Raw genomic sequence first — 24,000 nt, 5'->3', positions numbered from 1 at the left:
TTCAATGAATATATATACCACACTTCATAGGAATTTTCGGTGTTGTGTACTTACAATGGCTGCTGATTTCATGTGTCCGTTAAGTCCATGAGACTGTAGGGTGTCTAATTTTTCATTTTAGGTTTCAGAAGGGTGTTCACTCATACTTTGTGGTTGATATGTGCCCTCGATGCGCACTTTTGCAGAACCCACACTGATGCAAGCTCTAAAGCAGACTTCTTCTCGACAGTCAAAGCGGAGTTACGTTATTGCCCGTCGTGCACAGGAACCCTAAACGCACCGGGGTGGCGGTTTTATATATATATATATATATATATATATATATATATATATATATATATATATATATATAAATATAGCTGCAAGCAGCGATGGAGGGCCCAAGCCGGTGGCACCGCCACCTTGGTGCCTTTAGTGCAACTAAAGGCACCGGGGTGGCGGTGCCACCGGCTTGGGCCCGTAATCGCTGCTTGCAGCTATATTTATTATTATTATTATTATATTACTACCTTTTGGGCACTTTTGGGGGCCTTAACGTGCTCAAAAACTCTTGAAACTTTGCACACAGGTCAGAACCGGCGGCCATTAGAGCCGGACTGAAGCTGGGACCCGGGCGTGGCAGGGTGGCTCGACAGCGCCCCCTGGAACGCGGTCCGAAAACTTGGTCCATAAATCAAACACGCTTGCGTGGAATAATATGAAACTCGGTACACTTATAGATCTCATCGGTTCATATATCCTTCATGCTCTGACTTTTTACGCCAGCCCAACAGGAAGTCGGCTATTTGGCGTAGTTTAAAAAACACATGCAATGGAATTTAAAATACTCCTCCTAGACGATTCAAACAATCACCACGAAACTCGGTGTGCATGAAGCCAAGACATGGAGGATGATAAATTGCCAGGGGATTTTTGATATCTCGAACGGTTTGGCCGTGGCGAGGAAACAAATTTATGGCGAATATTGGAAACAGGAAGTGTGTTATAACATCCTCATACATTAATTGATCTTGATGAAACTTCAGCAGTGTGTTCGTTGTAAGAGGCCGATCATATGGATGTGACTATTGTGAGTCAAAGTTATAGCGCCACCAACTGGCAGCAGGAAGTGTGTCACTTTCAAAATGCTTTGAATTCACTGTCTTATTTTTACCCGATTTGCTTCAAACTTTATGTGTATAATGTAAACACACGGCAGATGTAGACCTGTGAAAGAATTATTGATATCTTAAATACTGTTGCCATGGCAACGCTTTAAACTTTTATATTCTTTTTGGGTGCATTTGAGGCTCTTAACATGCTTCAAATTGCATGAAACTCAACATGCATATCACATTTATTAGGTACTAGGCATGTGTGAAGTTTCAGAAACGGGCGCGGTGGAGGGGCTCAGTAGCGCCACCTTTAGTCAAAAATGGGGTATTAGTTTTACCTACAGTAACAAAAATCGGTATTTATATTTATCTCCCCGAGCCGGACAACTTTCTAATTTACAGTCATTAGCTCCGACCAACAGGAAGTCAGATATTTTTGTTTGAATGTGATTTGATGGGAATTTTGCCAGTCTCTCTCAGTGTCTGTGTGTGTGAGAGAGGAGGGGGGCTTTATTTTAACCCTTTCTCTGCTGTGTGGGACTTCTCGGGCACTTTTGGGGCCCTTAACGTGCTCGAAAACTCTTGAAACTTTGAACACAGGTCAGAACCTGCGGCCATCAGGGCTGGGCTGAAGCTGGTACCCGGGCGTGGCAGGGGAGCTCAACAGCGCCCCCTTGAACGTGGTCCGAAAAACTTGGTCCATATATCAAACACGTTTGCATGTAATAATATGAAACTCGGTACACATATAGATTTAATCGGGCCGAACAACTTTCGTGCTCTAAGTTTTACGCCAGTCCAACAGGAAGTCGGCTATTATGGGCTGTATGAAAATGCATGCCCCTGGAATTTGATATACTCCTCCAAGAAAAATTATCCTATCGCCACCAAACTCGGTCAGCATGAAGTCAAGACATTGAGGACGCTAAATTGCGGACAGATTTTTGATATCTCGAACGGTTTGGCCGTGGCGAGGAAACGAAGTTATGGCGAGAAAAGAAAAACACAATGTGTTATAACGTCTTCATACATTTATTGATCTTGATGAAACTTCAGCAGTGTGTTTGTTGTAAGAGGGCGATCACATGGATGTGACTATTGTGAGTCAAAGTTATAGCGCCACCAACTGGCAGCAGGAAGTGTGTTACTTTCAAGATACTTTTGACTAAAGTGGGTGGGTTATTTTTACCTACAGTCACAAAACTCGGTCTGTATATTGTGCTTATCGATCCGGACAACTTTCTCATTTACAGTCATTAGCTCCGACCAACAGGAAGTCAGATATTTTGGTTTGAATGTGGTTTTGTCTCTCTCTGACAGAGTTCCCCCTGCCATTCTCTCTGTGTGTGTGTGTGTGTGTGTATGTGTGTGGGGGGGAGGGAGGGAGGGAGGGCACACACACAGACAGCCCCCCCTTTTCTGTGTGTGTTTGGAGGGGAGCAGAAAGACTCACACTGATGCAAGCTCTAAAGCAGACTTCTTCTCGACAGTCAAAGCGGGGTTACATTTTTGCCCGTCGTGCACAGGAACCCCAAAGGCAACGGGGTGGCGGCTTTTTATATATATATATATATATATATATATATATATATATATATATATATATATATATATATAAATATAGCTGCAAGCAGCGATGGAGGGCCCAAGCCGGTGGCAGCGCCAGCCCGGTGCCTTTAGTGTAACTAAAGGCACCAGGGTGGCGGTGCCACCGGCTTGGGCCCGTAATCGCTGCTTGCAGCTATATTTATATATATATATATATATATATATATATATATATATATATATATATATATATATATATATATTTCTTCATTATTATTATATTACTACCTTTTGGGCACTTTTGCTCAAAAACTCTTGAAACTTTGCACAAATGTCAGAACCCGCGGCCATTAGAGCCGGACTGAAGCTGGTACCCGGGCGTGGCAGGGGGGCTCGACAGCGCCCCCTGGAACGCGGTCCGAAAACTTGGTCCATAAATCAAACACGCTTGCGTGTAATAATATGAAACTCGGTACACTTATAGATCTCATCGGTTCATATATCCTTCATGCTCTGACTTTTTACCCCAGCCCAACAGGAAGTCGGCTATTTGGCGTAGTTTAAAAAACACATGCAATGGAATTTAAAATACTCCTCCTAGACGATTCAACCAATCACCACGAAACTCGGTGTGCATGAAGTCAAGACATGGAGGATGATAAATTGCGAGGGGATTTTTGATATCTCGAACGGTTTGGCCGTGGCGAGGAAACAAATTTATGGCGAATATTGGAAACAGGAAGTGTGTTATAACATCCTCATACATTAATTGATCTTGATGAAACTTCAGCAGTGTGTTCGTTGTAAGAGGCCGATCGCATGGATGTGACTATTGTGAGTCAAAGTTATAGCGCCACCAATTGGCAGCAGGAAGTGTGTCACTTTCAAAATGCTTTGAATTCACCCTCTTATTTTTACCCGATTTGCTTCAAACTTTATGTGTATAATGTAAACACACGGCAGATGTAGACCTGTGAAAGAATTATTGATATCTTAAATACTGTTGCCATGGCAACGCTTTAAACTTTTATATTCTTTTTGGGTGCATTTGAGGCTCTTAACATGCTTCAAATTGCATGAAACTCAACATGCATATCAGATTTATTAGGTACTAGGCATGTGTGAAGTTTCAGAAACGGGCGTGGTAAGGGGCTCAGTAGCGCCACCTTTAGTCAAAAATGGGGTATTAGTTTTACCTACAGTAACAAAAATTGGTATTTATATTTATCTCCCCGAGCCGGACAACTTTCTAATTTACAGTCATTAGCTCCGACCAACAGGAAGTCAGATATTTTGGTTTGAATGTGATTTGATGGGAATTTTGCCAGTCTCTCTCAGTGTCTGTGTGTGTGAGAGAGGAGGGGGGCTTTATTTTAACCCTTTCTCTGCTGTGTGGGACTTCTCGGGCACTTTTGGGGCCCTTAACGTGCTCGAAAACTCTTGAAACTTTGCACACAGGTCAGAACCTGCGACCATCAGGGCTGGGCTGAAGCTGGTACCCGGGCGTGGCAGGGGAGCTCAACAGCGCCCCCTTGAACGTGGTCCGAAAAACTTGGTCCATATATCAAACACGTTTGCATGTAATAATATGAAACTCGGTACACATATAGATTTAATCGGGCCGAACAACTTTCGTGCTCTAAGTTTTACGCCAGTCCAACAGGAAGTCGGCTATCATGGGCTGTATGAAAATGCATGCCCCTGGAATTTGATATACTCCTCCAAGAAAAATTATCCTATCGCCACCAAACTCGGTCAGCATGAAGTCAAGACATTGAGGACGCTAAATTGCAGACGGATTTTTGATCTGACACACACAGACAGCCCCCCCCCCCCCCTTTTCTGTGTGTGTTTGGAGGGGAGCAGAAAGACTCACACTGATGCAAGCTCTAAAGCAGACTTCTTCTCGACAGTCAAAGCGGGGTTACGTTATTGCCCGTCGTGCACAGGAACCCGAAAGGCAACGGGGTGGCGGCTTTTTATATATATATATATAAATATAAATAAATATAGCTGCAAGCAGCGATGGAGGGCCCAAGCCGGTGGCAGCGCCAGCCCGGTGCCTTTAGTGTAACTAAAGGCACCAGGGTGGCGGTGCCACCGGCTTGGGCCCGTAATCGCTGCTTGCAGCTATATTTATTTATATTTATATTTTATTATTATTTTTCTCTGTATTATTCTTATTTTTATCACTTGTCTCAGATAATGTTCCTTTTGTTTTGTTCTGTGAAAAATTTAAATAAAAAAGTTCTAAAAAAAACTAAACTAAACTAAAAATAATAATGATAGAAAACTAATCAAACAAACTGAACTTAAAATTAGAAAAAAAAAAATTAAAACTTGTTAAATGTAGTTTTTTTTTCTAATGATAAAAACTAAAACTAACAATGATAGAATGAAACCGAATCAAAATAACTAAATTAGCAATAAACTGAACAAAAATAGAAAGAAATCTATATTAACAATCATTTAAAACTTTTTAAAATGTAATTTTGTCTGTCTAATGATAAAGTGTGATAGAGATAGAGTGATGACTAATTAAATAAAGTAACCTAAACTGAAACAAACAACACAGAAATCTAAAAATACCGAAATGAACAAAGATTTAAAACTTTTGAAATGTAATCAGATTTTCTAACGATAAAAAAAACTAGAAATAACAATGATAGAATGAAAACTAATAAAACTAAAAAACGAAACATTTGAGATGTAAAGCGTTTGACATGACGGGTGTATTCCAGCTCTGCGCTGGCAGCGGCAGCTCGTGACCCCTGTGTGTGTGCTGACCCTTGACCTCTGACCTGTGAACTCCAGGTTGGCGGCGTCCTCCAGGAGCTGCTCCTTCATGCTCTCCAGCGTCTCCACGATCATCTCCTTCATCTCCTCCTGCTTGCGGTTGGCGATGGCCATGAGGGAGGAGAAGAGCTCGCCCTCCTTCTCGCGAGTGTATTCCAGACGCCGCGGGGTGATCTGAAGATCCCGCTGCATGTCGAACGCCTCAAACACACACACACACCCAACAGCACGTTACGACATGCACTCCAGTTGTGTTTGTGTGAGGGATAATGGACATGATCACGAGTGTATCTCAGAATAAACCCGACGTGTGTGTGTGTGTGTTATCTCAGAATAAACCCGACTTGTGTGTGTGTGTTATCTCAGAATAAACCCGACTTGTGTGTGTGTGTGTTATCTCAGAATAAACCCGACGTGTGTGTGTGTGTGTGTTATCTCAGAATAAACCCGACGTGTGTGTGTGTGTTATCTCAGAATAAACCCGTCGTGTGTGTGTTATCTCAGAATAAACCCATTCAGGTGTGTGTGTGTGTGTGTGTTATCTCAGAATAAACCCGTCGTGTGTGTGTTATCTCAGAATAAACCCATTCAGGTGTGTGTGTGTGTGTGTGTTATCTCAGAATAAACCCGACGTGTGTGTGTGTGTTATCTCAGAATAAACCCGACTTGTGTGTGTGTGTGTGTTATCTCAGAATAAACCCGACTTGTGTGTGTGTGTGTTATCTCAGAATAAACCCGACTTGTGTGTGTGTGTTATCTCAGAATAAACCCGACTTGTGTGTGTGTGTGTGTTATCTCAGAATAAACCCGACGTGTGTGTGTGTGTGTGTTATCTCAGAATAAACCCGACGTGTGTGTGTGTGTGTTATCTCAGAATAAACCTGTCGTGTGTGTGTTATCTCAGAATAAACCCATTCAGGTGTGTGTGTGTGTGTGTGTTATCTCAGAATAAACCCGACGTGTGTGTGTGTGTTATCTCAGAATAAACCCGACTTGTGTGTGTGTGTGTGTTATCTCAGAATAAACCCGACATGTGTGTGTGTGTGTGTTATCTCAGAATAAACCCGACGTGTGTGTGTGTGTGTGTGTGTGTGTGTGTGTGTTATCTCAGAATAAACCCGTCGTGTGTGTGTTATCTCAGAATAAACCCATTCAGGTGTGTGTGTGTGTGTGTGTGTGTGTGTGTTATCTCAGAATAAACCCGAAAGGGTGATCAGGATCTCACACACACACACACACCTGAAGGGGGTTTATTCTGAGATAACACACACACACACCTGAAGGGGTTTATTCTGAGATAACACACACACACACCTGAAGAGGTTTATTCTGAGATAACACACACACACCTCAACTCATCATCCTAGTGCATATGACACTCTTCTTTCAGACGAACACAAGCAGAGTTATATAAAAAAATGCCCTGGCTCTTATTAGCAGTGGAATGCTAGTTAGCGTTAGCGTGTCACCTGGTTGATGAAGAGGTCGAGGCAGCGGCAGTGCACGGCGTTGAGCAGCGTGGCCGCCTCCACCTGCTGGGTCTGCAGAACCTGCCTCACGAACGGCACCAGGACCCGGTGCAGGCGCTCCAGACTCTCTCCCAGAGTGCCTTGCATCTTCCCGGGCGACTGAGCCGGAGCCCCGCAGGCGCAGTTTCCCGCCGCGCCGCCGATTAGCTCCTGAGACACGAGCTGCGCGAACAGAGCGGAGCGCTGGCCCGGCGGGTCCGGCGCGGGTTCGGTCGGGATCCGGACGAAGCACACGGGGTACGGCAGCGTCTCGCGCACCTTCTGGAGCTCGCTCAGCTGATCCGCGCTCAGCGTGTCCTTGCTCACGGCGTAGAGGATTATGGGAAGGATCCCGCGTCTGCAGTCCTCCAGGGCCTCCTCCACCGGCTGGACGTTACGGCACGGCAGAACCATGATCTTCACCTCCTGTCGGGAAAACACAGTTCTGGTAAACGCTAAATGTTGGGGACTGTTCGAAGAAAAGCGTGAATAAAAATTAGGGCCGTGCAACGATTATTCGCATCCAAAATAAGAGTTTGTGTTTACATTATACAAGCTCTGTGTATAATTATTTTGTATATATAAATTCACACACATGCATGTATATATTTGAGAAATATTGGTATGTATATTCTGCATATACAGTGGGGAGCAAGTATTTGATACACTGCTGATTTTGCAGGTTTTCCCACTTAAAAAGCATGTAGAAGTCTGTAATGTTTATCATAGGAACTCTTCAACTGTGAGAGACGGAATCTAGAACAAAAATCCTGAATCACATTATATGATTTTTTAAGCAATTAATTTGCATTTTATTGCATGACATAAGTATTTGATACATCAGAAAATCAGAACTTAATATTTGGTACAGAACCCTTTGTTTGCAGTTACAGAGATCATAGTTTCCTGTAGTTCTGGAGCAGGTTTGCACACACTGGGGGTTCTGGCCCACTCCTCCACACACACCTTCTCCAGATCCTCCAGGTTTGCACACACTGGGGGTTCTGGCCCACTCCTCCACACACACCTTCTCCAGATCCTCCAGGTTTGCACACACTGGGGGTTCTGGCCCACTTCTCCACACACACCTTCTCCAGATCCTCCAAGTTTGCACACACTGGGGGTTCTGGCCCACTCCTCCATACACACCTTCTCCAGATCCTTCAGGTTTGCACACACTGGGGATTGTGGCCCACTCCTCCACACACACCTTCTCCAGATCCTCCAGGTTTGCACACACTGGGATTCTGGCCCACTCCTCCACACACACCTTCTCCAGATCCTCCAGGTTTGCACACACTGGGGGTTCTGGCCCACTCCTCCACACACACCTTCTCCAGATCCTCCAGGTTTGCACACACTGGGGGTTCTGGCCCACTCCTCCACACACACCGTCTCCAGATCCTCCAGGTTTCGGGCTGTCGCTGGGCAATACGGACTCTCAGCTCCTCCACAGATCTTCTATTGGGTTCAGGTCTGGACACTGGCTAGGCCACTCCAGGAGCTCGAGATGCTTCTTACGGAGCCACTCCTCAGTTGCCCTGGCTGTGTTTCGGGTCGTTGTCCTGCTGGAGACCCATCGACCCGTCTTCAGTGCTCTTACTGAGGGAAGGAGGTTGTTGGCCCAGATCTGGTGATACACGGCCCCATCCATCCTCCCCTCAGTGCGGTGCAGTCGTCCGGTCCCCTGTGCAGAAGAGCATCCCCAGAGAATGATGTGTCCACCTCCATGCTTCACGGTTGGGATGGTGTTCTTGGGGTTGTACTCATCCTCCTTCCTCCAAACACGGCGAGTGGAGTTTAGACCAAAAAGCTCTATTTGTGTCTCATCAGACCACATGACCTTCTCCCATTCCTCCTCTGGATCATCCAGATGGTCATTGGCAGACTTCAGACGGGCCTGGACATGCGCTGGCTTGAGCAGGGGGACCTTGCGTGCGCTGCAGGAATTTATTCCATGACGGCGTAGTGTGTTACTAATGGTTTTCTGTGAGACTGTGGTCCCAGCTCTCTACAGGTCATTGACCAGGTCCTGCCGTGTAGTTCTGGGCTGACCCCTCACCTTCCTCATGATCATTGATGCCCCACGAGGTGAGATCTTGCATGCTGCCCCAGACCAAGGGAGATTGACCGTCATCTTGAACTTCTTCCATTTTCTAATAATTGCGCCAACAGATGTTGCCTTCTCACCAAGCTGATGCCTATTGTCCTGTAGTCCATCCAGCCTTGTGCAGGTCTACAGTTTATCCCTGATGTCCTCACACAGCTCTCTGCTCTTGGCCATTGTGGAGAGGCTGGAGTCTGTTTGAGTGAGTGTGTGGACAGGTGTCTGTTTGATTGAGTGTGTGGACAGGAGTCTGTTTGATTGAGTGTGTGGACAGGTGTCTGTTTGATCGAGTGTGTGGACAGGTGTCTGTTTGATCGAGTGTGTGGACAGGTGTCTGTTTGATCGAGTGTGTGGACAGGTGTCTGTTTGATTGAGTGTGTGGACAGGTGTCTGTTTGATTGAGTGTGTGGACAGGTGTCTGTTTGATTGAGTGTGTGGACAGGTGTCTGTTTGATTGAGTGTGTGGACAGGTGTCTGTTTGATTGAGTGTGTGGACAGGTGTCTGTTTGATCGAGTGTGTGGACAGGTGTCTGTTTGATCGAGTGTGTGGACAGGTGTCTGTTTGATTGAGTGTGTGAACAGGAGTCTGTTTGATTGAGTGTGTGGACAGGTGTCTGTTTGATTGAGTGTGTGGACAGGTGTCTGTTTGATTGAGTGTGTGGACAGGTGTCTGTTTGATTGAGTGTGTGGACAGGAGTCTGTTTGATCGAGTGTGTGGACAGGTGTCTGTTTGATCGAGTGTGTGGACAGGTGTGTTTGATCGAGTGTGTGGACAGGTGTCTGTTTGATCGAGTGTGTGGACAGGAGTCTGTTTGATCGAGTGTGTGGACAGGTGTGTTTGATCGAGTGTGTGGACAGGTGTCTGTTTGATCGAGTGTGTGGACAGGAGTCTGTTTGATCGAGTGTGTGGACAGGTGTCTGTTTGATCGAGTGTGTGGACAGGTGTCTGTTTGATCGAGTGTGTGGACAGGTGTCTGTTTGATCGAGTGTGTGGACAGGTGTCTGTTTGATCGAGTGTGTGGACAGGTGTCTGTTTGATTGAGTGTGTGGACGGGTGTCTGTTTGATTGAGTGTGTGGACAGGTGTCTGTTTGATCGAGTGTGTGGACAGGTGTCTGTTTGATCGAGTGTGTGGACAGGTGTCTGTTTGATTGAGTGTGTGGACAGGTGTGTTTGATCGAGTGTGTGGACAGGTGTCTGTTTGATTGAGTGTGTGGACAGGTGTCTGTTTGATTGAGTGTGTGGACAGGTGTGTTTGATTGAGTGTGTGGACAGGTGTCTGTTTGATTGAGTGTGTGGACAGGTGTCTGTTTGATTGAGTGTGTGGACAGGTGTCTGTTTGATTGAGTGTGTGGACAGGTGTCTGTTTGATTGAGTGTGTGGACAGGTGTCTGTTTGATCGAGTGTGTGGACAGGTGTCTGTTTGATTGAGTGTGTGGACAGGTGTCTGTTTGATCGAGTGTGTGGACAGGTGTCTGTTGGATTGAGTGTGTGGACAGGTGTGTTTGATCGAGTGTGTGGACAGGTGTCTGTTGGATTGAGTGTGTGGACAGGTGTCTGTTTGATCGAGTGTGTGGACAGGTGTCTGTTTGATTGAGTGTGTGGACAGGTGTCTGTTTGATCGAGTGTGTGGACAGGTGTCTGTTGGATTGAGTGTGTGGACAGGTGTGTTTGATCGAGTGTGTGGACAGGTGTCTGTTTGATTGAGTGTGTGGACAGGTGTCTGTTTGATTGAGTGTGTGGACAGGTGTCTGTTTGATCGAGTGTGTGGACAGGTGTCTGTTGGATTGAGTGTGTGGACAGGTGTGTTTGATCGAGTGTGTGGACAGGTGTCTGTTGGATTGAGTGTGTGGACAGGTGTCTGTTTGATCGAGTGTGTGGACAGGTGTCTGTTTGATTGAGTGTGTGGACAGGTGTCTGTTTGATCGAGTGTGTGGACAGGTGTCTGTTGGATTGAGTGTGTGGACAGGTGTGTTTGATCGAGTGTGTGGACAGGTGTCTGTTTGATTGAGTGTGTGGACAGGTGTCTGTTTGATCGAGTGTGTGGACAGGTGTCTGTTTGATCGAGTGTGTGGACAGGTGTCTGTTTGATCGAGTGTGTGGACAGGAGTCTGTTTGATCGAGTGTGTGGACAGGTGTCTGTTTGATCGAGTGTGTGGACAGGTGTCTGTTTGATCGAGTGTGTGGACAGGTGTCTGTTTGATTGAGTGTGTGGACAGGTGTCTGTTTGATCGAGTGTGTGGACAGGTGTCTGTTTGATTGAGTGTGTGGACGGGTGTCTGTTTGATTGAGTGTGTGGACAGGTGTCTGTTTGATCGAGTGTGTGGACAGGTGTCTGTTTGATCGAGTGTGTGGACAGGTGTCTGTTTGATTGAGTGTGTGGACAGGTGTGTTTGATCGAGTGTGTGGACAGGTGTCTGTTTGATTGAGTGTGTGGACAGGTGTCTGTTTGATTGAGTGTGTGGACAGGTGTGTTTGATTGAGTGTGTGGACAGGTGTCTGTTTGATTGAGTGTGTGGACAGGTGTCTGTTTGATTGAGTGTGTGGACAGGTGTCTGTTTGATTGAGTGTGTGGACAGGTGTCTGTTTGATTGAGTGTGTGGACAGGTGTCTGTTTGATTGAGTGTGTGGACAGGTGTCTGTTTGATCGAGTGTGTGGACAGGTGTCTGTTTGATTGAGTGTGTGGACAGGTGTCTGTTTGATCGAGTGTGTGGACAGGTGTCTGTTGGATTGAGTGTGTGGACAGGTGTGTTTGATCGAGTGTGTGGACAGGTGTCTGTTGGATTGAGTGTGTGGACAGGTGTCTGTTTGATCGAGTGTGTGGACAGGTGTCTGTTTGATCGAGTGTGGACAGGTGTCTGTTTGATCGAGTGTGTGGACAGGTGTCTGTTTGATCGAGTGTGTGGACAGGTGTCTGTTTGATCGAGTGTGTGGACAGGTGTCTGTTTGATCGAGTGTGTGGACAGGTGTCTGTTTGATTGAGTGTGTGGACAGGTGTCTGTTTGATCGAGTGTGTGGACAGGTGTCTGTTTGATCGAGTGTGTGGACAGGTGTCTGTTTGATCGAGTGTGTGGACAGGTGTCTGTTTGATCGAGTGTGTGGACAGGTGTCTGTTTGATCGAGTGTGTGGACAGGTGTCTGTTTGATCGAGTGTGTGGACAGGTGTCTGTTTGATCGAGTGTGTGGACAGGTGTCTGTTTGATCGAGTGTGTGAACAGGTGTGTTTGATCGAGTGTGTGGACAGGTGTCTGTTTGATTGAGTGTGTGGACAGGTGTCTGTTTGATTGAGTGTGTGGACAGGTGTCTGTTTGATTGAGTGTGTGGACAGGTGTCTGTTTGATCGAGTGTGTGGACAGGTGTCTGTTTGATCGAGTGTGTGGACAGGTGTCTGTTTGATCGAGTGTGTGAACAGGTGTGTTTGATCGAGTGTGTGGACAGGTGTCTGTTTGATTGAGTGTGTGAACAGGTGTCTGTTTGATTGAGTGTGTGGACAGGTGTCTGTTTGATCGAGTGTGTGGACAGGTGTCTGTTTGATCGAGTGTGTGGACAGGTGTCTGTTTGATCGAGTGTGTGAACAGGTGTGTTTGATCGAGTGTGTGGACAGGTGTCTTTTATACAGGTAATGAGTGGAGGACAGGAGGGCTTCTTAAAGAAAAACTAACAGGTGATCAAATACTTATGTCATGCAATAAAATGCTAATTAATTATTAAAAAATCATACAATGTGATTTTCTGGATTTAGATTCAGTCTCTCACAGTTGAAGAGTTCCTATGATAAACATTACAGACTTCTACATGCTTTGTAAGTGGGAAAACCTGCAAAATTGGCAGTGTATCAAATACTTGCTCCCCACTGTATATGCAGAATATACATACCAATATTTCTCAAATATATACATGCATGTGTGTGAATTTATATATATACAAAATAATTATACACTGTACTTATATTATGTAAACACAAACTCTTATTTTGGATGCGATTAATTATTGCACAGCACTAATAAAAATATATCAAAATGTTTCAATATTGGGTTTAAGTTTATATTTTTTAATTAAAAATGTTCAACTAAAAGTAAAGAATCATTTACTGAAATGAAAGAATATTATAATTAAATTATTGTAAAATCTCTGATGAAACACTGAATTGCAAGTCATTACTATTTCATTAAACAGTTTTCACATGTTTTTGTTTTTACACATTTCAATTAATATAGTAAAAAAGTATATTAAACCAAACCAAAGTTGGACAAATAAGTGGTCAAGTAAATTGTAACATTTGATCAATACATTTTTTTTTTCAATTGCCAACTAAAATTTTACATTTTTCCCAACAGAAATTTACAGAAATTAATGAATATGAAATATTCAAAATTGGTATAAATTTAAATTATGACAAAATCTTTAAATAAATGCTGAATTACAATAATGTATTCATATAATGTTATTTCAGATATTTTTCACATAAAAATTTGTTTTTGTTCTGACACTTTTCCATTCATAAATAAATAAAAATATATAGAATTAAAACATGTTTAAATATATTTAGTCAGTTAAATTTGTATATATTTGATTGATAAAAATGTGCTCAATATTCTCATAAATTAAAATATAACTTGATAACTACTATAATAACTAAAATTACAGTACTACTGATTAAAATGGATGAGATATTGACAAGCTTTCAATTATGACAAAAACTGATTAAATGATGAAATAACAATATTTCAGGAGATTGAATTTTCACATCAATAATTTAATATATTCAATTAATATATAAGGAACAATATGTAAAAGTAAAACGTGTTTAAATGTTTACTGTACGTCAATAAAATGTTATATTTGCTCAATAAAATTAAGTAAATTAAACTGTAATTTATGTAAACTAAAATAACCATAAAGTTAACTAATATGTACATTGACATTTTAATTCCATTTTTGAGGATATTTTTCAGCACACTTTTCAACCAGATATTTCCAGTCTGCAAAAATATTTTAATACAGCTGCAAAATGACATTAATCATAGACTTATTTCTTATTAGTCTGCTGCACGCGATGACCGAGGGACCCTGAACAGTGCAGAGCGGCGCTTGTAAGAAGCATTTGTCCAGATAAAGGCGAGAGGGTTCAGGAAATATTAGATACGGAGGGCCAAAGTTGGACTGTATGATTACTCTAAACCCGCAGTGGCGTAGAGAATAAAGAGCGCTAGCACGCTAGCACAATAGAGCCAGTCAGTGCCGTCTCTGACACAAGAGCTGGAGTCTCTCTGGAACAAAGATGGCCTGCAAACACACTCCTCATGAACGGCCGGCTGAGCCGCGGGCCGACCAGACCCACACCCAACAAAGATCCGATTCAAACGCATCAAACACGCTCTCCGCTGCTACAGCTAGCGCATGTGTGTGTGTGTGTGTGTGTGTTTTAGCAGGAATTCTGGGAATGTGTTCACAGGACACACACATTTCACTCCCTGCCATCAGCGTACGCTGGGACCGAACCACGAGCCCCACGCTAATTAACGTCTGGGCACTAACGTGTGTGTGTGTGTGTGTGTGTGTGTGTGTGTGTGTGTGTGTGTGTGTGTGTGTGTGTGTGTGTGGACCGAAAGCAGACAGGGTTCATTTGAGAGCAGGCGTGATTCTAGCAGATGTGTGTGAGCACTGAACAAACACACACGAGTTAAACACAATGCCACGGTGTGAAACCGCAGAGAATCCTGCAGAATCTGTTCTGGCTGAGACACACACACACACACACACAAACACACACACACACACACACAGGTTAGAGCTGGAGTGAGACACACACACACACAAACACACACACACACACACACACACACACACACACACACACACACACAAACACACAGAGAGAGAGGCTGGTTAGAGCTGGAGTGAGACACACACACACACACACACACACTGTATAGACTAAACACGTAACACGCATGTGCGCACCGGCAGCGTTTTCACAGATTCGTGTTTTTGATGTTTGCGCGGAGACGATGTTTTCCCGCTTGCACCCTTAGGATCCAGTTTCAGAGTTAGCGTTCTCGAGCTCCAAACACTGCCGTGCGGATGAGCGGCCGGAGCGCATGAACGCTTCTGTTCTCTGTCGGTGTCGCGGCCGCTAATGCTCTTTGCGACGGAAGTGAATCGCTCAGACGCTCGACGTCCTGACGAGTTGCCCAGCGCTGTGTTCGAACCGTCGAGCGGCGGCTAGAGTTTCTCTGTCACCGTGAACCGATGCGTACGGCCGTCAGCCGGAAGCTAGTCATTTTAGTCAATAAAGTTTTAAATATAGATATTTTTCCATATTTCGCTTCACTTCAGAAAACCTTTATTAAACCCCCGGAGCCTGTGTGGAGCACTTTTATGATGGATAGAAGCACTTTTATGATGGACGGATGCACTTTTATGATGGACAGATGCACTTTTATGATGGACAGATGCACTTTTATGATGGACGGATGCACTTTTATGATGGACAGATGCACTTTTATGATGGACAGATGCACTTTTATGATGGACAGATGCACTTTTATGATGGACAGATGCACTTTTATGATGGACAGATGCACTTTTATGATGGACAGATGCACTTTTATGATGGACGGATGCACTTTTATGATGGACAGATGCACTTTTATGATGGACGGATGCACTTTTATGATGGACGGATGCACTTTTATGATGGACAGATGCACTTTTATGATGCACTTATGATGGACAGATGCACTTTTATGATGGACGGATGCACTTTTATGATGGACGGATGCACTTTTATGATGGACGGATGCACTTTTATGATGGACGGATGCACTTTTATGATGGACGGATGCACTTTTATGATGGACGGATGCACTTTTATGATGGACGGATGCACTTTTATGATGGACAGATGCACTTTTATGATGGACAGATGCACTTTTATGATGGACGGATGCACTTTTATGATGGACAGATGCACTTTTATGATGGACGGATGCACTTTTATGATGGACAGATGCACTTTTATGATGGACAGATGCACTTTTATGATGGACAGATGCACTTTTATGATGGACAGATGCACTTTTATGATGGACAGATGCACTTTTATGATGGACAGATGCACTTTTATGATGGACAGATGCACTTTTATGATGGACAGATGCACTTTTATGATGGACAGAAGCACTTTTATGATGGACAGAAGCACTTTTATGATGGACAGATGCACTTTTATGATGGACAGATGCACTTTTATGATGGACAGATGCACTTTTATGATTGACAGATGCACTTTTATGATGGACAGATGCACTTTTATGATGGACAGATGCACTTTTATGATGGACAGAAGCACTTTTATGATGGACAGAAGCACTTTTATGATGGACAGATGAACTTTTATGATGGACAGATGCACTTTTATGATGGACAGATGCACTTTTATGATGGACGGATGCACTTTTATGATGGACGGATGCACTTTTATGATGGACGGATGCACTTTTATGATGGACGGATGCACTTTTATGATGGACGGATGCACTTTTATGATGGACGGATGCACTTTTATGATGGACGGATGCACTTTTATGATGGACGGATGCACTTTTATGATGGACGGATGCACTTTTATGATGGACGGATGCACTTTTATGATGGACAGATGCACTTTTATGATGGACAGATGCACTTTTATGATGGACAGATGCACTTTTATGATGGACAGATGCACTTTTATGATGGATAGATGCACTTTTATGATGGACAGATGCACTTTTATGATGGACGGATGCACTTTTATGATGGACGGATGCACTTTTATGATGGACAGATGCACTTTTATGATGGACGGATGCACTTTTATGATGGACAGATGGACTTTTATGATGGACAGATGCACTTTTATGATGGACAGATGCACTTTTATGATGGACAGATGCACTTTTATGATGGACAGATGCACTTTTATGATGGACGGATGCACTTTTATGATGGACGGATGCACTTTTATGATGGACGGATGCACTTTTATGATGGACGGATGCACTTTTATGATGGACGGATGCACTTTTATGATGGACGGATGCACTTTTATGTTGGACAGATGCACTTTTATGATGCACTTATGATGGACAGATGCACTTTTATGATGGACGGATGCACTTTTATGATGGACGGATGCACTTTTATGATGGACGGATGCACTTTTATGATGGACGGATGCACTTTTATGATGGACGGATGCACTTTTATGATGGACGGATGCACTTTTATGATGGACAGATGCACTTTTATGATGGACAGATGCACTTTTATGATGGACGGATGCACTTTTATGATGGACGGATGCACTTTTATGATGGACGGATGCACTTTTATGATGGACAGATGCACTTTTATGATGGACGGATGCACTTTTATGATGGACGGATGCACTTTTATGATGGACGGATGCACTTTTATGATGGACGGATGCACTTTTATGATGGACGGATGCACTTTTATGTTGGACAGATGCACTTTTATGATGGACAGATGCACTTTTATGATGGACAGATGCACTTTTATGATGGACAGATGCACTTTTATGATGGACGGATGCACTTTTATGATGGACGGATGCACTTTTATGATGGACGGATGCACTTTTATGATGGACAGATGCACTTTTATGATGGACGGATGCACTTTTATGATGGACGGATGCACTTTTATGATGGACAGATGCACTTTTATGATGGACGGATGCACTTTTATGATGGACGGATGCACTTTTATGATGGACAGATGCACTTTTATGATGGATAGATGCACTTTTATGATGGACAGATGCACTTTTATGATGGACAGATGCACTTTTATGATGGACGGATGCACTTTTATGATGGACAGATGCACTTTTATGATGGACAGATGCACTTTTATGATGGACAGATGCACTTTTATGATGGACGGATGCACTTTTATGATGGACAGATGCACTTTTATGATGGACAGGACAGATGCACTTTCATGATGGACAGATGCACTTTTATGATGGACAGGACAGATGCACTTTTATGATGGACAGGACAGATGCACTTTTATGATGGACAGGACAGATGCACTTTTATGATGGACAGATGCACTTTTATGATGGACAGATGCACTTTTATGATGGACAGATGCACTTTTATGATGGACAGATGCACTTTTATGATGGACGGATGCACTTTTATGATGGACAGATGCACTTTTATGATGGACAGATGCACTTTTATGATGGACAGATGCACTTTTATGATGGACAGGACAGATGCACTTTTATGATGGACAGATGCACTTTTATGATGGACAGATGCACTTTTATGATGGACAGATGCACTTTTATGATGGACAGATGCACTTTTATGATGGACAGGACAGATGCACTTTTATGATGGACAGATGCACTTTTATGATGGACAGGACAGATGCACTTTTATGATGGACAGGACAGATGCACTTTTATGATGGACAGATGCACTTTTATGATGGACAGGACAGATGCACTTTTATGATGGACAGATGCACTTTTATGATGGACAGGACAGATGCACTTTTATGATGGACAGGACAGATGCACTATTATGATGGACAGGACAGATGCACTTTTATGATGGACACTGATCTAAAACTCGTCAGAATTAGTTTTTAGACTTATTGGAAGTCTGATTTGCAACTGCTCTGATGTGCGACTAATTGAGTCTGATCTGAGAGAGATCTGAACCTGTGCAAAAACTGAGAACTCATGAAAACAAACGAGCTTGTGAAAGAAAGGAATCCCGTTTTCCCGTCACCATGGAGACACACACATCACCATAGCAACAACTGTTGGGCTTTTTTCATCTGTGGTCATGTGAAGTGCAGCAGATCCACAGAACAGGCTTACATAAACACCAGAGAATCAGAAGCTGATTGATGTTTACAATATTCCTGTAATTTACCTCAACAAATAAAATTATATTTGATGTGATTGAGAGTAGGGGTTGGGAATCAGATACTTGTCATCGATTCCTTTGTGAGTATTTCAATAAGACAACGAGACTTCTACGTTTTAATTTTCCTTCCTCTCTATAATAACACTAATATTCCTCTCTATAATAATCCTCTCTATAATAACACTAATATTCCTCTCTATAATAATCCTCTCTATAATAACACTAATATTCCTCTCTATAATAATCCTCTCTATAATAACACTAATATTCCTCTCTATAATAACACTAATATTCCTCTCTATAATAACACTAATATTCCTCTCTATAATAACACTAATATTCCTCTCTATAATAACACTAATATTCCTCTCTATAATAACACTAATATTCCTCTCTATAATAACACTAATATTCCTCTCTATAATAACACTAATATTCCTCTCTATAATAACACTAATATTCCTCTCTATAATAACACTAATATTCCTCTCTATAATAACACTAATCAAACTACAGAAGACAGAGAAAATTCACTCGTTCTTCACTGAATAACTTCTGTAACTATATTTATAATGTATATTTAATTTATAAACTGCAGTGTTATTGTACATTTGATCACAGTTTCTGAACCTGAAAATCTGAAAACTCTGTTTATTTAATCGTGTCTTTGTTCAGTTGTGTCTATTTGTTGCGATCGCTATTTTCTTATTTGTTCTTGTTTAATAACTGCGTGTTTATTGTGTTTAATAATGAAGTGTATATTAGTTCTGCTAGTTGTTCTTCTATGGTGTGTTTAAACCACGTTTTTTTCAAGTTTTTTTGTTTTACCTTATTGGAATCGAAATTAGGAATCGATAAGCAGAATTGTACTTGTAATCGTAAAAATTAAAACAATAGCCAACGCTAATCGAGAGAAACATGAGGACTGCATTAACCCCTGACCTGCAGAAGTGCGTGATGAAGCGTGATCTCCAGCTCGGCCAATCGCTGCGCTGGATCTTCGCACTCCTGGATCTCCAGGTCCTCGCGCGGAACCGTATCCCAGCGGCCACAGTGAGCCGCTAGCTGATGCACTAGCTCATACTGTCCCGGTAACGCTAAACTCAACCGCGTCTGACGGCCGTGCGTGAAACACAACTTCCTCCTCCTGCAGGCCCCGCCCTCAACTCCACAGGCCCCGCCCACCTCCGAGCCCAGGGGGAGGAGCCTCTCTCCCAGCATGCAGTTCAGGAGCTGGTATCGGGCCGAACAGTCCTGCCCCAGGATGAGGATGTACGGGGCGCACCCGACCACACTCTGCAGATGATCCTCGTCGTGCCGCGGGAACGAGATGCAGCGGAGCTGACCTGCGGCAACCAGAGGAACAAGCGCTTAGCACACGCAAGATTACCCAGTGTCTTCATCTGTCACTCAATGTTTTAACTAAAGTCAATGTAAAGGATTGAAAATCATTGAAGAAGTGAGATACAGTAGAAATGTAGTTTTAAATAATCAAGCAATGTTTTCATAATGTTTTTCCCTAATTGAATGAAAGACTCATATTTAATAATTGTAATTAATATATATAATAATATATTTTTGATTATTTTTGATACTTCTATATATATATATATATATATTATTTTTATTTTATTTTACTCCCATATTTGATTATTTTGTTCTGTACATGCTGTAGCATGAGAAAGGCGCATTACAAATAAAATGTATTATTATTATATATAAAACACACACACACATCTGAATACATATATGAATATTTATCAACATATATTTTTACTAAGAAAAATGTGTTTTAATTTATTTTAATTAGGGATGCACCGATATGAACATTTTGGCTGATACCGATAACCGATAATTCTTTATATTTCAAAACTCATAACCGATATATTGCCCGATAAATCTAAATCCAAAGTTTTATATAATTTTTGAGAGCCTGATTACAAAAACAACTCTCACCATTAAATGCCATGACCAAAACACACAATTATTATGATGTTATCATTATGATTTTATGTAGCCGATATGACAGACTTGCACTGCACTGTATTTTCCTTTTTTAAAGTGATTTCAATCATATTTCCAAGCAATTTAAAACCATGTTGGTTTTACAGTGCGCATCTGAAGAGTCTCAGCTAATACATTATTTATCAGCTTTAATATATCGGACAAAATTATCGGGCCGATAGCGATAACATTAAAAATGAACATATATCGGCCGATACCGATACTATATCATGCATTGCTAATTTTAATATTTAATTGAACAGATTCTCCAACAAAACAGAATTCCCACCAGATTGGTCGCAAAAACTATTGCAACTCATAAACATGCCACGCAGAGACTTTAGATTTGAAGAGTTATGACGCAGATGAATCGCTGAATCAGAGCTTGGAATGGTTCTCGGGACAGAATCCTGTTTTTGCTCTTGAGGTTTGAATCAGAGATGCTATGAAAACATCATAACGTCTGAGAAGTTTCAGAAAAACAAGCTTTGGGCCGGTGTGTCCTGAGGCCTTCATCTCATGACCGTCTCTGAGCCGGAGCAACCACACACACACTCACACTCACACACTCACAGTCACACACACACACACACACTCACACACACACACACACTCACACACACTGAGTCACTCTGGATATTATTAGGAAGTGCTCATAATCCCAGAGCTGCTGAGTCACTGCCTTATACAACAGCACTGCACACCGTAATCTGATTGCTAACACGCTAACATGCTAGCAAACAACATCACATCATAAACCGATGATTAATGCTGCGCTCACACAGCCACGCCTCTCTCAGTTTGAGGCAAGCAACGCCTGTTCAGACATATTTCATTACAGCAATTCTAACAAATCAATAAATGAATAGCCTACATACATTTATGTATGTTTTGTAGCATTTAAAGTTGCTCATTTGCGAAAAATGGTAAAAAAAAATAAAATAAAAATTATATATAAATATATAAACTTCAGACGGGCCTGGACATGCGCTGGCTTGAGCAGGGGGACCTAGCGTGCTCTGCAGGACTTTAATCCATGACGGCGTAGTGTGTTACTAATGGTTTTCTGTGAGACTGTGGTCCCAGCTCTCTTCAGGTCATTGACCAGGTCCTGCCGTGTAGTTCTGGGCTGACCCCTCTCCTTCCTCATGATCATTGATGCCCCACGAGGTGAGATCTTGCATGCTGCCCCAGACCAAGGGAGATTGACCTCAACTTGAACTTCTTCCATTTTCTAATAATTGCGCCAACAGTTGTTGCCTTCTCACCAAGCTGATGCCTATTGTCCTGTAGCCCATCCCATCCTTGTGCAGGTCTACAGTTTATCCCTGATGTCCTCACACAGCTCTCTGGTCTTGGCCATTGTGGAGAGGCTGGAGTCTGTTTGATTGAGTGTGTGGACAGGAGTCTGTTTGATCGAGTGTGTGGACAGGTGTCTGTTTGATTGAGTGTGTGGACAGGTGTCTGTTTGATCGAGTGTGTGGACAGGTGTCTGTTTGATTGAGTGTGTGGACAGGAGTCTGTTTGATCGAGTGTGTGGACAGGAGTCTGTTTGATCGAGTGTGTGGACAGGTGTCTGTTTGATTGAGTGTGTGGACAGGTGTCTGTTTGAGTGTGTGGACAGGTGTCTGTTTGATCGAGTGTGTGGACAGGTGTCTGTTTGATTGAGTGTGTGGACAGGTGTCTGTTTGATTGAGTGTGTGGACAGGTGTCTGTTTGATCGAGTGTGTGGACAGGAGTCTGTTTGATCGAGTGTGTGGACAGGAGTCTGTTTGATCGAGTGTGTGGACAGGTGTCTGTTTGATTGAGTGTGTGGACAGGTGTCTGTTTGAGTGTGTGGACAGGTGTCTGTTTGATCGAGTGTGTGGACAGGTGTCTGTTTGATTGAGTGTGTGGACAGGTGTCTGTTTGATTGAGTGTGTGGACAGGTGTCTGTTTGATCGAGTGTGTGGACAGGTGTCTGTTTGATCGAGTGTGTGGACAGGTGTCTGTTTGATTGAGTGTGTGGACAGGTGTCTGTTTGATCGAGTGTGTGGACAGGAGTCTGTTTGATCGAGTGTGTGGACGGGTGTCTGTTTGATCGAGTGTGTGGACGGGTGTCTGTTTGATCGAGTGTGTGGACGGGTGTCTGTTTGATTGAGTGTGTGGACAGGAGTCTGTTTGATCGAGTGTGTGGACAGGAGTCTGTTTGATCGAGTGTGTGGACGGGTGTCTGTTTGATCGAGTGTGTGGACGGGTGTCTGTTTGATCGAGTGTGTGGACGGGTGTCTGTTTGATCGAGTGTGTGGACAGGTGTCTGTTTGATTGAGTGTGTGGACAGGTGTCTGTTTGATCGAGTGTGTGGACAGGAGTCTGTTTGATCGAGTGTGTGGACGGGTGTCTGTTTGATCGAGTGTGTGGACAGGAGTCTGTTTTTTAGTTGAGTGTGTGGACAGGTGTCTGTTTGATTGAGTGTGTGGACAGGTGTCTGTTTGATTGAGTGTGTGGACAGGAGTCTGTTTGGTTGAGTGTGTGGACAGGTGTCTGTTTGATTGAGTGTGTGGACAGGTGTCTGTTTGATCGAGTGTGTGGACGGGTGTCTGTTTGATTGAGTGTGTGGACAGTTGTCTGTTTGATTGAGTGTGTGGACAGGTGTCTGTTTGATTGAGTGTGTGGACAGGTGTCTGTTTGATTGAGTGTGTGGACAGGTGTCTGTTTGATCGAGTGTGTGGACGGGTGTCTGTTTGATTGAGTGTGTGGACAGTTGTCTGTTTGATTGAGTGTGTGGACAGGTGTCTGTTTGATTGAGTGTGTGGACAGGTGTCTGTTTGATCGAGTGTGTGGACGGGTGTCTGTTTGATTGAGTGTGTGGACAGTTGTCTGTTTGATTGAGTGTGTGGACAGGTGTCTGTTTGATTGAGTGTGTGGACAGTTGTCTGTTTGATTGAGTGTGTGGACAGGTGTCTGTTTGATTGAGTGTGTGGACAGGAGTCTGTTTGATCGAG

At 43.2% G+C, this 24,000-nt stretch overlaps 1 protein-coding gene across 1 annotated transcript in view; it reads right to left on the bottom strand.

Moving 5' to 3' along the window:
* Nucleotides 1-24,000, bottom strand: part of dstyk (dual serine/threonine and tyrosine protein kinase) — a 54,422-nt gene that overhangs the window by 21,230 nt on the left and 9,192 nt on the right. The window contains exons 2-4 of the mRNA XM_079593890.1: nt 19,955-20,358; nt 6,908-7,372; nt 5,444-5,639 (exon numbers count right to left, since the gene is read on the bottom strand). Of these exons, the coding sequence (XP_079450016.1) occupies nt 5,444-5,639; nt 6,908-7,372; nt 19,955-20,358 (1,065 nt within the window). The remainder of the gene's footprint in view (nt 1-5,443; nt 5,640-6,907; nt 7,373-19,954; nt 20,359-24,000) is intronic.

This window comes from Phoxinus phoxinus, assembly GCF_949152265.1.
Source record: "Phoxinus phoxinus genome assembly, chromosome: 20".
Classification (NCBI taxonomy): domain Eukaryota; kingdom Metazoa; phylum Chordata; class Actinopteri; order Cypriniformes; family Leuciscidae; genus Phoxinus; species Phoxinus phoxinus.
The sequence above is the reverse complement of the archived record's forward strand: the minus strand, read 5'-3'. Positions and strand labels throughout refer to the sequence as shown.